At 45.4% G+C, this 15,094-nt stretch overlaps 1 protein-coding gene across 2 annotated transcripts in view; it reads left to right on the top strand.

Moving 5' to 3' along the window:
• The window catches only part of PCNX2 (pecanex 2), a 289,378-nt gene that overhangs the window by 159,959 nt on the left and 114,325 nt on the right, over window positions 1-15,094 (top strand). For both annotated transcript variants that reach the window (XM_059170439.1, XM_059170438.1), the window contains exons 20-21: window positions 7,641-7,782; window positions 11,796-11,973. In XM_059170439.1, the coding sequence (XP_059026422.1) occupies window positions 7,641-7,782; window positions 11,796-11,973 (320 nt within the window). The remainder of the gene's footprint in view (window positions 1-7,640; window positions 7,783-11,795; window positions 11,974-15,094) is intronic.

Below are 15,094 nucleotides of genomic sequence, written 5' to 3' on the forward strand. Positions count from 1 at the left end.
GGGTGAATTCAGAGCTTATTAGTGATTCCTGTATTTTTTTTGGAATTGATTGCTTGCTGTGTCTCTGGGATGAAGCAACTAAAATTCTTACGGAAAACCCATATTGGTTATCATTATCTACAGTAAATCCTTAGGAAGACTGCCATGGGATGGTGTCCCCGCCCTCAACTCAGCCTTATCCCTACTCACTGGAAAATATCATCTAAAAGAAATGTGATGAGCGTTTAAAAGCCCGATCACACTCCCTTGTCCAGACGGCACTGGGCATTCTTCGGTGATAAGCTACTCAAATGTTCCTTTTAATTCACATGTTTTTCTAACAGCCCCGCAGCATGAGGTTGGCTTGTATTTCCTTAATTTACATATTTTTGCAGGAATCTAGCTATGGGTGTCATGTTTCTCCGAACTGGTGACAAATGTTGATAGAACTCTGTAAATGTATTTTTATAAGCAGACAGTTGCATTTGATATGACGGCTTCAACCTGACATACATTTTCTCAATATAAATTGAGAAATGAGAAAAAATAATCTGTTTGGAAGGAAACCTAAATGGAACTGATTGTACTTTATGAGAGACTAAAATAGGAAAGATTACTTAATATGCTATAGTTTGAAAGATTTTTATTTTGTATTCAAAAAGTCATTCAGGGTGGGGTGCTGCTTTCTTAAGCCTCTCTCTGTTCGATTTAACTATTCCGAGTTCCTCTGGACACAAAAAGTATACGCTAGTAAGTGAACATTTACTGAACCCCGATTCTAGGCCAGGCATCCCATAGGGACTTGGAATACACAACTGATGAAGGCATGGTTTGGTTTGAAGACAAGATCTACTCCTGACAAATCCACAGTCCACCGGGGAGATAAATATTTAAATGAATACAGTGTGACGGGTACTGTAATTATAGAATTCACAGTGCATAGTGATGGCGCAAAGAAGGAATGTATTTAGCCTGAAAACTAAAGGTAATCTATATGGTCTGCCAGGCTCCGCATCTGGCAGGTTCCTCGCAGGTACTCGCAACGTGGCAGGCAGAGGGGCCCCCGACGGTGGGGAAAATGCAGGGTCTGCCCAGCAGCAGGCAGAAAGGGGGCGGTGCATTGTTTATTAAGAATTTGAAAACAGTGATAAAGCCAGTTGAAATTTGGCCTCCTTTCTACTCTCCCCACGTACTGACAATTCTAAACACTGTCCGTGATTAAATCCTTCTACTGGGACGGAAACTTACGTGGGGTGTGCTGCCTTGTCAAACGATGGTAGCGACTGCCCTGGGAATAATGGCAAAAGGGGTGAGGAGGGGGCTCAGAAAGTTCCTGATGACCAGATGCCAGATTCTGCAAAAGACCAGGAGTGTCTCAAGTAGGAAATACAGAAGGACATTGCAGGAAGGCACGCAGGACATGGAGAGGCACGCACAACGTGTAGTTCCCTACTATGCAGGAGGAAATAGAAATTATTTCCAATAAATAGCGGTGGTCACTTAGGTATCCACATGGGAAAAAAATCAGTCTCAATCCCTATCTTACATTATACGCAATAATCAATTCTAGAGAGCTTTCCGATCTAAATGCAAAAGGTAAAGCAACAAAGTCTGAGAGGAAAACATAGGAGAGTATGGTCCTGATCTCTGTCTTTTAAACAGAACACAAAAGTCTTCAAAAGGAAAAGCAAAATGAAAAGTTGGAACATATTCAAGTAAAGCATTTCTTTCCTACAAAAGGTACTACTGAGAGGGTGGTAACCCGTAAAATGGGAGACGAGCTTTCTGATGCAGATGCTCACTAAAGACTCATACTCGAGATGTACAAAGAAACCCTACAAATCAGTAAAGAAGGTTTTTTTTTTGTTTTTTTTTTTAAACCTTTGCACACAGCTTTGAAACCTGCACAAACCATACGTGTTAGAGCTGGAGATGAAATGCTCTTGAAGCACACCACCCCACCCGCCACCTGCTTACAGTCACGGCTGCACGAGGTACCCACTGCCCCAATCCCAACACCTTGTTTGGTTGGCCTCCTATTCTCTTGCGTCTCCTGCTCAACTATTTTCTTGCGACTCAGCCTTCTTCGGGGGTGTCCTCGTCGTCCTCTCGTGCCCACTGCTGTGTGATAATCTGGGTGACTATTAAGTGATTAATTGCCTTCCTGCAATGTCCCTCTGTATTTCCTAAAGACGAGCAAAGGAAAAAATCTATCCGAGGGGAAAGAGAACCAGGCGATACACGTGAAGAGCCACTTCACAAACGTGGGATCCAAATGGCCAGTAAACATATGAAAAGGTACTTACCCACATGAGTCATCAGGGAAATGCAACAGAGCCCCAACATGATACCACTCTACACCCACAGTGTGGTTAGAGTGAAGGAGAGAGAAAATGTTTTGGCAAGGATGTGAGCAAACAGAAGGAACTCTCTGTGCTGTTTGTGGGAGTACAAACTGGCTCTGCAACTTTGGAAAATCTCCAAGAGCTTCCTCTGCACACACTTAATCACCTGGCAGGTCTCGACCTGGATCTGAGCCCTGCGGAAGCACACGCGAGCTTCTCAGAAGACACGTAGCAGGACGCTGGGGGCAGCTTTCTATAGCTCATTCACAAAATGAGTGCCCGCCACCAGAAGCCTGGAAACATGACCTTTGCATCCTCACCCAGATTATCACACAGCGCTGGGCACGAGAGGACGATGAGGACACCCCCGAAGGTGGCTGAGTCGCAAGAAAATTGTTGAGCAGGAGACACAGGAGAATAGGAGGCCAACCAAACAGTGGTGTTGGGATTGGGGTAGTGGGTACCTTGTGTAGCCGTGACTGTAAGCCATTGGGGGTGGGGGGGGGGGCTTCAAGAGCATTTCCTCTCCAGCTCTAACACGTATGGTTTGTGCAGGCTTCCAAGATGAGAGCGAAGGTTTTCAAAAATCCAGTGCGGCTCGTTCAGGTAGCGAGTTAAGAATATATAATGTAAGTGCGAAACTGGTGATCATAACTCCAGAGAGGGACAAAGTGGCCACCGTAGAAGGCGTGGCTCCGCTCCAGACCCCTTGGGATCAGATCCCATGTTTTAGCAAGTGAATTTTTTACGTTTCGAAGTTGGAGCATTGCTGATCTGGGACACTGTCTTTCAGTTCTGTCGCCGGGTGATTCCAACGTGCAGCTATGATCGAGAAGAACTGACTTAGGGTGACTCCAAGGCCTATTGCCTGCATGACTAATGTGGATGCAAGTGTCATTAAATACGGTAAAGTGTGCATCCAGAGGAGCAGGTGTGGGGGGTGGCAAGTCCCGTCTTTGACAGGTATCTGAAGATTCCCTCAGGACGTCAGGTGAAGCTGTTCTGCTGGGTATGAAGACCTGGAGGCCTGGAGACGGGAGGCTGAGTGACAGATGAGTGTCTTTAACCTGGGAGTAATCAGGAACCTCAAGGGTGTGGAAGGCATCAGCTTCACAAAGAGAGAAAAATAATAGAGAAGTCCAAGGAGAGCAAATGACCAACCAAGGGAAGAGGAGCTTGCAGAGAAGTTTAAGTGCGAGCAGGAGTGGGGTGCCTGGGGAAGCCAAGGGCAGAGAGTTATTTTATGTTAAAATTTTATTTATCTATTTGACAGACAGAGATCACAAGTAGGCAGAGAGGCAGGCAGAGAAAGAAAGAGTGGGAAGCAAGCTCCCTGCTGAGCAGAGAGCCCAATGCGGGACTCGATCCCAGGACGCTGAGATCATGACCTGAACCAAAGGCAGAGGCTTAACCCACTGAGCCACCCAGGTGCCCCGAGAGTTATGTTATGTTATTTTATTTTATTTTATTTTTAGAGCGAATGTGAGTGAATGGGGGATATAAGGAGACAGAATTTTTTAGAATTTATTTATTTGAAAGAGCGAGAGAACTCAGGCTGGGGAGGGGCAGAGGGAGGGAGAGAAAGAAGCAGACTTCCCACTGAGCAGGAAGCCCAACACAGGGCTAGATCCCAGGATCTACAGATTACGACCTGAACCTAAGGCAGAGGCCCAACCAACTGAACCACCCAGGCGCCCTGGAGAATCTTAATCAGGCTCCACGCTCAGTGCCTGAACTGAAGTGTGACCGTGGGGCTTGATTTCACAACCTTGAGATCCTGGCCTGAGCTGAAACCAAGAATCGACACTTAAGCAATGGAGTCACCCCAGTGTTCCCCTCCGGACGGAGAGTTTTACAAAGAAGGAAGGACAGTGATGTTTTACGCCTAGACATGTCCAGTAAGATAGGCCGAGAAGGATCAGTTGTCTGTTATTTAGGAAGTCGCAGGTGGCTGTGTCCTGCGTCCTGCACTGTTCTTGGCAGGTGTCGCTGCAAATACCCAGGGAGTAGGAGTCAAGTCCCAGCAAATAGGAGTCAAGGGCCTGCGGTTGTCAGACACTCACAGCCTTTTCAAGAAGCTGCGCACAAAAGGGCAGAGTGAGCAGAAGGAGGTGAGGAGCAGAGAGCAAGTTTTCAGTTTGGCAAAGATGGGAATCTTGCCACTCACCAGTAGGAAAGAGCTCCTCTGGGGAGTGTGACTCCTGAAGCACATGTCAGGAGGAGTGAGACCAGAGCATGCACGGGGCTCAGCTTCAGGAGGACAGAGAAGGCAGAGGTGAATGTAAATAAATCGGTAGTTGAAGGTTGGGAGCACTAGGCAATTCTTGCCTAATAGCCCCAGTTTTCTCTAGGAAGTAGGGGTTGACATCATTTGCCTAAAGGAAATGGGGGACGGATAGTAAAGATTTTGTCTCTAAATTTTCATATGCTTTCACAGAAGATGAAAACCCTTTTATCTATCTGTAAAAGATATACCTAGATTTCATCAATTATAAGTAAAAAAAGTGATTCCTTATGAAATAACCCATTTCCAAATTTCACCAGAAAACACTACCCATTGGCTATTAAGAATACCCCAATTTAAAACCCTACCCGACATCCTTGCTGTTTTTCAATTACGAAAGTATAGTCGACAGACTGTTGTATAGTCTCGGGTGTGTAACGTAGACAATGCTATATATTACGCAGTGTTCACTACAGTCACTGCCTGTCACCATACCAAGTTGGGACGGTGGAACAGACCGTGTTCCTGTAGCGTACTTCTCATCTCCATAACTTCCCTATTTCACAGCTGGAAGTTTGTACCTCCTCATCCTCCTCCCCTACTTCGTCCGGCCCCTCTGCCACTCCCCTCTGGCAACCACCAGTTTTCCCCTGTATGTAAGAGTCTATTTCTGGTTTTTCGTTTTTTCATTTGTTTTGGTATTTCACATACCAGTGAAACCATATGGTGTTTGTCTTTCTCTGACTTATTTCACTTAGCATCATGCCCTCAAGCTCCATCCATGTTGTCACAAATAGAAAAGTCATTCTTTTTTTATGAGCAAGTAATATCCCACTGTGTATATATACTTTTTTAGTTGAGCTATAATTACCGTGCAGTGCTGTCGTGGTCGCAGGTGTACAATGCCATGATGCAACAATTGCATACATTACTCAGTGCGCATCAAGATAACTGTATTCTTCATCCCCTTCACCTGTTTTGCCCATCCTCCACCCCCTTCCCCTCGGGTGACCATCAGTTCTCTGTATTTAAGAATCTTTTTTTTTTTTTCAGTCTCTTTTTTTATCTGTTTATTTTGTTTCTTAAACTCCACATATGAGTGAAATCATATGATATTTGTATTTCTCTGATTTATTCCACTTAGCATTACAGCCTCTAGATCAATCCATGTTGTTGCAGATGGCAAGATTTCATTCTTTTATGGCCGAGTAATATTCTAATAACACACGCACACACCCCTACACACCACCTCCTCTTTATGCATTCATCCGTTGATGGACCTTTGGGTGGCTTCCATATCTTGGCTATTGTAAATAATGCCGCAGTAAACACAGGGGTGCATGTATATTTTCAAATAATGTTTTCATTTTCTTTGGGTAAATACCCAGTCATCCTCCCTGTTATATTTACTGCTAAATTTTTTAAAATTTTATCTTGATAATTTCTCATTGCACCTCTCTTCTACTTACTAAATTAATCATTGGGATGTTTGTTCATATTATTTCCCTTGTCATGAAGTATTCCCACTCGATCCATCTTCCCCCATTCCTATCTCATTCAAATTGATTTCTTTCGAGTAAGATTTCTGAATGCCCCGACCTCTCCTCATAGTTTTAATCAAATGGAGATAGCTTTGGTGTTTTGGTAACACCTTCTTGCATAGATATGTAAGCCGTATAAGCCAGTTTCTGATTCTGTGTGGATGGTACATGTGTATTTGTGTTGCTTCCTGAGACCCTTTACATAAAGTCCCAGTGACAAATGTGGGAAGCAGGTTATTTGTCTCCTAAAACTGGGGAAGGCACTTGGAGGGAGACAGCGCATATCACTGCTGTGTCACCCTACACGGTGAGTGTGACCTGTTTGTCATTCATGAGTTGATTCTTGTGCAATTCAAATAACGTAAAAACTACATGGCTTTCTTGTTTTTTACTCTAGATTATTGAGGGTGTAAATTTTGTATTATAAATGGCGGAGGAGTGTGAGTCCAGAAGCTCAGGAAAGTCGGATTTGCCCTTTGGAGGTCTGGTCTCTGAGACCTGCTGTGGAGGGAACGGAGTCCCCGCGTATCCGGTTCACTTTCCTGGCTACCGGCTGGTGGATTGGGGTCCACGTCAGCCTCACGATGACCAGCAGGGAGACTCAGTGGGGAATGAGCTAGGCCACCCTCCGCCCTGGGCCGAACCAGACTAGCTGTCCTCACAGAAGCCAGAAGCAGAGGAGAGCTCCATCTGCCACAGGGTTGAAATGATTTCCTCTCCCCGCGAGGCTGTGGCCTGAGGCAGCTGGTGCTCTGACCACCTGGACCAGCCTCTCCCCCTCCTCACAGAGAAAAGTAGTCAGAGACGGGCAACGGCATTACAAGTATGCCTTCCAGATGACCCTGTCCTGGGGGAGAGCAGATCTCTCCCCTGCCATGCAAGGTCGGAAAGAGGGGCGGCCACTTCCCCAGTAGCAGACTCCGAAGGTGGGCAGGGCCCCAAAACTGGCTCGGGAGGAGCCGTTCACCACCGTGGTGGTGGGTAGAATCTGTGCAAACCCAGCTGGTCTGACCCAAAACCTTAGCCCTCGTGGGAATACACTTCATTCCCCACGGTGCTCCCTTTGTCGCCAGGGTCCACGAGAACGTCGCACATTCATCATGAGCGGGCCTGGGGATCAGCTTTCTCTTCTTTTTATGTGTTGCTCAGGAATCTGACTGTAGATTTAAAGACTACAAAGAGGTAGAAGAAAGCCCAGTCTTGGAAGTATTCCCGGCTTAAGACGAGATGGGCCCCTGGATTGTTTTTCAGTTCAATTCACTTCCTCTGAGATGACAACGTTTTCCATTGGTCCCAGGAATAATTATATATGGAAAAATCACTTGACCTGAAAAATGGGGATACTGGCCTGTATTGCTGTTTATTATTATTTACGATCTATGTAGAAACAAAGCTAAGAGTTGCTGCCTGGAAAGAAAATTGGTAGAGCATGTCTAGTATCTGGAGTCCGAATCAGCAGCTTTTGAATTAAAGGGGGGGATATTCTTATTACATGCACTTAAAAATAACTTGATCAGTGGCTGCTCTAAGTGGTTTTTGTGTTTCTTTCAGATGTCGCCCATTTAATGTGGTTTGAAAGACTCTATGTTTGGCTACAATGTTTTGAAAAATATATCTTGTACCCAGCAATAATTTTGAATGCCCTCACTATTGATGCATTTTCAATCAGCAATTACCGGAGACTCGGTACCCAGTAAGTGGATAATGGTTTATTCTCATCATGCTTTCGATCATAATGATTTCCAAATCCAGTGAATTTTCCCTGAACAGGCTGCAGCAGAAGCCAATGTACATCGACTCATTCACTGGCCACATGCAAGGAAGCCACGGTGGTGTTTTACTCAAGCTTGCTAGAGCTTGATGGTTACTGTAGAGGGACCGGGTTGAAAAAGAAGGTAGATCTGCTTGAAGTGATATTGTGAGTAAATGACAGTCAGTCTGAAAATCCTCCTGCAAAAGCTTAGTCAGGGAGCTTTAATAAGATGACGGAGCACAGTGTGATTCCGGAGGCTCCTGGAGTTCTCCCGTCATGCCCAGAGCTTTTATGAGCAGCCCCGTGTCATTTCATTTAGCAAATACTCTATCATTTTGGGCTTGAGGGAGGGGGGGATTAATCACTGTCATTGCTCTCTCTGCATTTATCAGAGGCCTCCCAATTAAAAAAAAAAAAAGGAGCTCGGAGGCACCATGCCGTCAAGATGCCCCCATGTTTTGCGAAGCATTAATGGTTCTCAGTTGAGTTATCTTTCATATATTAAAATTAACTTTGAATTTGCAAATGGAAATCCTACTCAGTAATGGTGGGTTTGTTGTTCCGACAAAAGGTTGAAGTTTCTGGTCAAATAAGTTCGAGTAGGAGAATGCAGAAGAGGTTCTTTCTTGGATTTGCTTATTAAGTCACGTTACTTAAACATTATGTGCCCAAATCAGCTCTCACGCCTAATCTCAAGCATGTTAATTCAGAGCCCCTCCTCCTTTCAGAATGTGATGAGGACAAATTAATTAATATTTGCCAAAGATTGAGCAAGGCATTTGAATACTCTGTTGGACTTCGAGTAGATTCATAGTCACACAGAGAAGACACTAAATGAAATGATCATATGACTTTGTCTTTATCAGACTTTGCCTTCCTTGCAGTTCAGACCTGTGGCCATTAGACCAGGGCAAGTCATGCCCTTTGGTATTTAAAATCCTAGACTTCAGATCCAGGGCTGAAAATCAGTCTCACTGGATAAATAACACAGATGACAGGAATGTAGCCCTCTTGCACAATGTAGATGGAACCCAATCCAGGAGATGTCTCCCCACCCAGAACCATCAATTGTTTTTCCTAGTGACAGGTGTCTCCAGTATGCGCAATGTTGGCTGACCCCAGTGACCTCCCGAAACAAAGTCAATCCTCAATTTCTAGAACAAGGGCTCACGATCAACACCAGAATGGCAAAGAACATAGCAGTGCTATCGGGGTAATGAGCTGAAGGATTTAAAGTCATGGCCTTCCAACATCAGGACTGGGACCCCATGCTAAGCCTGCGAGTTGAGACCCAGCTGTTCTGGCTGTTGGCAGAGGATAGATGCAAGGGTTGGGAATCAGGCAGAGTCAAATAAACAGTTTGGGGAGAGTCCAGTTTCGAGTAATAATACCCTTTATCCCCTGCAATCTTTTCCCGTCCCTTAAATCAGAAAGTAGCATCTTAGCTATGTACCTCCAAATATTCTGAAATCCCACATGATAACAGTAGAATTACTCTCCTTAGAGACTCAAACTGATGATTCCTTTGTATTCCTGAAGCATCCATCAGAAGACTTAGTAATTTCAAGTGCCCCACTAGACCCTCTGTTCCCAAGCAGGACAGCGGGACCTTCTTTGTCAGTTTCACTTTTTTCAGTATCTAGAAACCTGTTTCCAATAGGGAAAACTTGCCCCCACCCTGGCTGCGTTGAGAACCACTGTACCAGAAAATCAGGTAGCGTGTCTTCAAAAACTGGGCTGTTTCTTATTTAACTTTTAATACCAACTCCCTAGTAAGTGGTAGAAGGCTGGGTAGATGGAGCACTGAGTAAGTCATGGTATCTTTTTAGGTCTGTATATTTCCCAGCCTGATCCAAATGGGGGCTTTGCAGCTGTCCCAGCCCATGTTCACTGGTTGCCACATAAGCCTTTATTAAACCTTCAGCAGAGCCTACAATCATCTATGAATGACTAACTGTAACCATTACTGTTGCAATGTTGCAAAGGCTATAAACATCAGCCCTTAAGACCTTCCATACTCTTAACCAGTCCTCATTCATAAACATAAAATGAAGGTTTTTCATTTGAACCATGGTTACAGAGAGTTAGAGTTGACCCTCAGTCTAGATTTGGTGTAAATAACCCAGAAAAATCACCACTCCTCCCTAAAATACCAAATACCCCTTATCTTGAGATGGCTTATCATTGGGCTTTGGTATCCCATCCTGATTCTTTTTTTTCCCCCCAAGATTTTATATATCTGAGAGAGAGAGAGAGAGAGAGAGAGAATATGCATAGGCTGAGGGGTAAGTGGCAGAGAGAGAGGGAGAAGCAGACTCCCCACTGAGCAGGGAGCTGGACACAAGGCTCGATCTCAGGACCCTGAGATCATGACTTGAGCCAAGGCAGACGCTTCACCAATTGAGCCACCCAGGCCCTCCTCCCACAGGGATTCTTGTACTCTGGGCTGTTGTGAAAAGCAACTAGACCCAAAGTCACATTTTTATATTGTATTTTTGCCAGGGGCATTCGTTGTCCACCGGAAAAGAAGGTTATGGAGCAGTGTTCAACCTCGCTGCGGGAACCCTGAATGTTTTATGTCAAAGTTGTAGGAAAACATTCCCGCTCAGCCCAAATCTGTGTGTAATCAGGGGCTAGTTTTTCTCAGAGGAGCCGTGAGCAAACCTCACCAGGCATGTCCCGGAGCAGAGTGAAGGCAGTTGCAGCCCCGGCTCTGAAGGCACATGAGATAACACATGGAGGCAGGTGGAATTGCCAACGTTGTCTTTTTGGCAACAAAAATGTCAATTTTACACCTGTTAGGTGCAAAGGCTTTAAATGCACTTTCTGAACGCCCTCATCCCAAGAGAGGATGATAATGATGCTCATGAAGGTCCAGAGCTAGGATCCTTCCAGCTCAGGGGAGGCATAGCTGCAGGTTTCTGTATTTAGCCAGAGAAAAAAAACCTCTCTCTTCTAAGGGCAATCATTCTCCGGAACACATTCCCATTACTGTCTTTTGAGTTCCCAAGTAGGATTTTATAAGGGGGCGGGCAGGAATGTGCCTAAAAGGACACAGTTGGTCTGTCGGGCCCTTCTGAGCTGTTCTTGACCTTCCAAGCTCAAGGTAGGCAGAATGTTCACTGTTGACCTCGGCACCTACTCGAGCTGTGCGCATAACGCATACTCCCACCGGACTCCCGCGACGGGGACACCCAGGAGTCCAGGCCCCAAAGCAAAGCCCTGGTATCTCTTTACCAGACTCCTTTGGTGAGTTCCTGCACGAAAAAGGTCAGTGCCATGTGGGGAAAAAAGCCGATGAGATCATTTTCAGCAGGGAAAAAAAAAAAAAAAGTGAGCCCAGAAAGCTTATGTTCACTGGGGGTAATAAATATGATGAAAAATGGGCGCCTGGGTGGCTCAGTGGGTTAAGCCTCTGCCTTTGGCTCAGGTCATGATCTCAGGGTCCTGGGATCGAGTCCCACATCGGGCTCTCTGCTCAGCGGGGAGCCTGCTTCCTCCTCTCTCTCTCTGCCTGCCTCTCTGCTGACTTGTGATCTCTCTCTCTCTCTTTCTGTCAAATAAATTAATTAAACATTTAAAAAAATAAAAGCGTAACTTGGGTGTCCCACTAGGGTGGGACAACGTACTCTGTTTCTGCTGGCATCCAAGGGATCCCCGTGCCCTTGTGGAGGACAGGGGACTGCGAAAATCATGGGGCAGAAATTTGCTGCTCCTCGTGCTGTGCTCCAGAGTCCCCCGGGACTGAGTTTCAATCCTTGCTCGGCCCCATGAGACCTCAGACAAGGGACCCAAACTCTGAGACTGTGTTTGGATGACGACAGAGCCCCCTCCCCTGCGCCCCCTGGCAGTCGCAGCTTGGCACAGTAAATGCTCACGAAACCGTAGCTGGTGCAACTCACCTGAGAGTCCGCAGCAGTTCTTAACCGTGTCCTTTCTCGCCCTTCCGACAGCTGGGACGTCTTCCTGATTATCGTGGCCGGCATGAAGCTGCTGCGGACGTCTTTCTGCAACCCGGCTCCCCAGTTCGTTCACCTGGGCTTCACGGTCATCTTTTTCCATTTTGACTGCAAAGAGATTTCAGAGAGTTTCTTACTGGATTTCTTCATGGTGTCCATCTTATTTAGCAAGGCAAGTGAAATTCTCTGTTTCCTTCATTTTAAAATTTGAAGGGTGTGCTCGGCACAGGCTTTAAGAATTGTAAACGTCTTCTTAAAAAAAAATTACGGAACAAAATTAAATTGAATTACATATGCGTGTCACGCTCCTGCTTCCATTTTAGGAACATTTCCCTGTGGAATACGAATATGCTATTTGCCAAAAATCACTAATTAGGAGTTAGCCATTAGTGTTGCTAGAAATTTTGAATTTTTATGATCTTCGTCTCTGTTAACAATCTCATTATAAAACTTCTCTAGACCTCGAAACACTCTGAATTAAAGATTAACCACCAGATTGAGGTTTTTTTGTTTCAAATCAGCTAGCATTTGAGGTGATGCTTGTGACCCAGTTCCCGAAAGCCAGGTCCCTGGGAATATTTTCATTCTCTTGGCTGGTGTCAAGTCAACATTTCATCTGTGGTCATTGATACTCTGGCAATGAGAAGTCCTAATCACTACTCCAGGGAAATATGTGGGGACGGGGTCTAATGTCCACCATCGTGGGTGTCGGGGCTCAAATCTCCTGGACACTTGCCCAGGTGTATTCTGAGCATCTCAAAAAGCCAAGGTTTGCAAACAGACGTGGAAGAGGATTTGGAGTAGCCCTCGGGAAATGAGCCCTGACGCACTAACTCACTTCACATCTGGCTTCCTCGTGCGTTGTTTCCTGTGGCAACTGCAGGCTTCCTCCCTGAGCGTCACTCAACCGACCCCTCCTTGCTTTTGGTTAATACTTTGTAAATTTTAAGGTCTTTTTTCCTGTGCTTCATTTTTTTTTTTTTTACCTCTTTTTGAATCAGTTCTGTTCATTTTCCTCTTTATTATTTCTCCTTTCCTTCTACCTCTCTCTCTGTTTGTTTTAGGTCACAAAATCTCAGAACTCTCCCATTTCCTAACGATGTCCCATGAGTAATGACCGTCATGCTCCCAGGCACGCGCTGTTCTTCCTAGAACCCTGGCAGAGCACTGAGTTTTCAGCTGCCTGAGTCCCTCCTGGTGTCATTTGTCACTTGCTCCGTGTTGTTACTTCCACTGCACACATCGTATTCCAGAACCTTGCTTAGTCCTTTTCCCATGAACATTTTATCTCTCTTTGTCTGAGTTCTGTTTGGTCTTGATAAATTTATCGCAGTTCTCTCATGGTTCAAATAACAGGCTTCACATTCTGTTTTCTTCCATTATGTATGAATTCCCTTTATCTCACATAATAATTGTGAAACGATATCCTGTGATTTTTAAAGCATTTATGAAGTTCTTCTAAATAATTTTACCACTCACAGGGTAAGAGTTTATTATCAGATGCCAAATAGGTCTGGATTTATTGAATTCCTGATGGGCATTATTTAATATTTTGACGTGGTGGTATATTTGGCCCTTTCTGAACCTCAGTTTCTGATAAAATTGAAAAATAAGGTTGGCACTCTCACCTGGGTGTTGCGAGGAGTAATTAATACAACTCTGAAAGAAGTCTTTAAGTAGAACGCGCTTTCCAAATCCCAGGCAGAGTTTGTAGAGCTGTTGTAAGCCGTGAAAGAGAAGTTACACACTGTTTGGTGTGGGAAGGGGTGTGGCAAGTTTTCTGCACTGAACTCCATCTAAGTGTCGTCCTGTAAAGTGAGAGGACCCCGTGATCAAAACCGTGGTGGAGAGGAGGGAGGGTCTCCCTGTAAGATTCAGAAGAGTGTGGTTTCCAAGGGATTGTACATTTGCTGCAGGAGGAGTGATTTTCGTTTCCCTGACCATGGGTGGCCTTTCTCGGCTGACATGTGCCGCTGTCCTGTGCGTGGTGGGGAGGGTGGGACCTGGGACCTGACAGGACACAATCTGAAACTAAACCCGGACAAACTTAGTTGCCACTGGCATTTGACTTTCACCTGCTGTAATCTTTTTGAAGGACCGGTTCCAACACTAATAATTTCAGACACAGCTCTAGTAGCCGCATTCCTGTTCTCTCTAGTTGAGGGAGGATTAGCCTGTATAATTTGAATAGTTTGCTTTTAGGTCAGGGATAAGAACAAAAGCAAGAAACATCAGTGTATGATTTAGTGAGTTAGTCTTGACACACCCCTAACTCCCTCTGATGCCTGCTCAGTATCGATCTTGAGAGAGCTGGGAACAGTGCATGTACTGGAATGAGAAACAATAAAAATATGCAGTTAAAGAGAAAGCATTTGAGATCTTCCTGGGGGGGAAAAAGGTAACAGAAATTAGTGACATAAGACGGTGGAGGCAATGAGAAGACGCACAGTTAATATTTCCTGTAAATATTCTTCCTGCAAATCCCAGCTAATGTTTCCTGTCCTTTCTCATCATTTAAATATACCTTTTAAAAAGTTGTATCTATTAATACATTTCCTAGAAACCCCATATATTGTTCTTACTGGCCATAGGGCTCCCCAGGGCTATTCACTGCATGGTATGAAATTTCATTTGTCCCACAGGCTCATCAAAGCCCCACTGGTGATATGTCGTCCCATCATTTGGTGCAGATATCTCTACCCTTTTGTCCAGCCCTGCTCCCATTCTGCTAAACTGAGAGGCACTGTTAGCTGGACAGCCCCCCCCCCCCCCACAGGAGAGCTGCACAATTAATGAAGACACACAGAAAGGGCATCCAGCTCCTTCAGAAGCGGCCGGAATAGGGGACTCATTATTGTTATAAGTCGGTGGCCCCTAATCCTTCAGTCATGATGAGTTGAAAGAAAGGGGAGGCCAGGTTAGAGGGATGTGATCTCCAGAGTGAGATCACAGCACCAGGAAGCCACAGAATGAAATAGGTGGCTTCCAGAGGGCCCTCTGCTTCGCTGAGCTCCCGAGTCCCTGGAGATCCGAAGCTGGATCTCATGGAAAATGGGACCTAATGAGTTCCAGGGCCAGAGCCCAATGGGAAAGAAATTAGCATGGACTAGAAGGGAGAGACATTCACCGTGGTGGTGTCCTGGGCTCCCCCTCGCCTTCCCTGGAGGTCCCATCCTGAGCTGCGTGAATTCGGGGCACACGTCCTTTGGGAAGTCAGGCCGTCCTTCCCCACTTCCTCATTTTCCCAGTCCTTTCCTTCTTTTCGTTCTGTGCCACCGGTCAGCCTTCTCTTT

Source organism: Mustela lutreola, chromosome 4, assembly GCF_030435805.1.
Source record: "Mustela lutreola isolate mMusLut2 chromosome 4, mMusLut2.pri, whole genome shotgun sequence".
NCBI lineage: Eukaryota > Metazoa > Chordata > Mammalia > Carnivora > Mustelidae > Mustela > Mustela lutreola.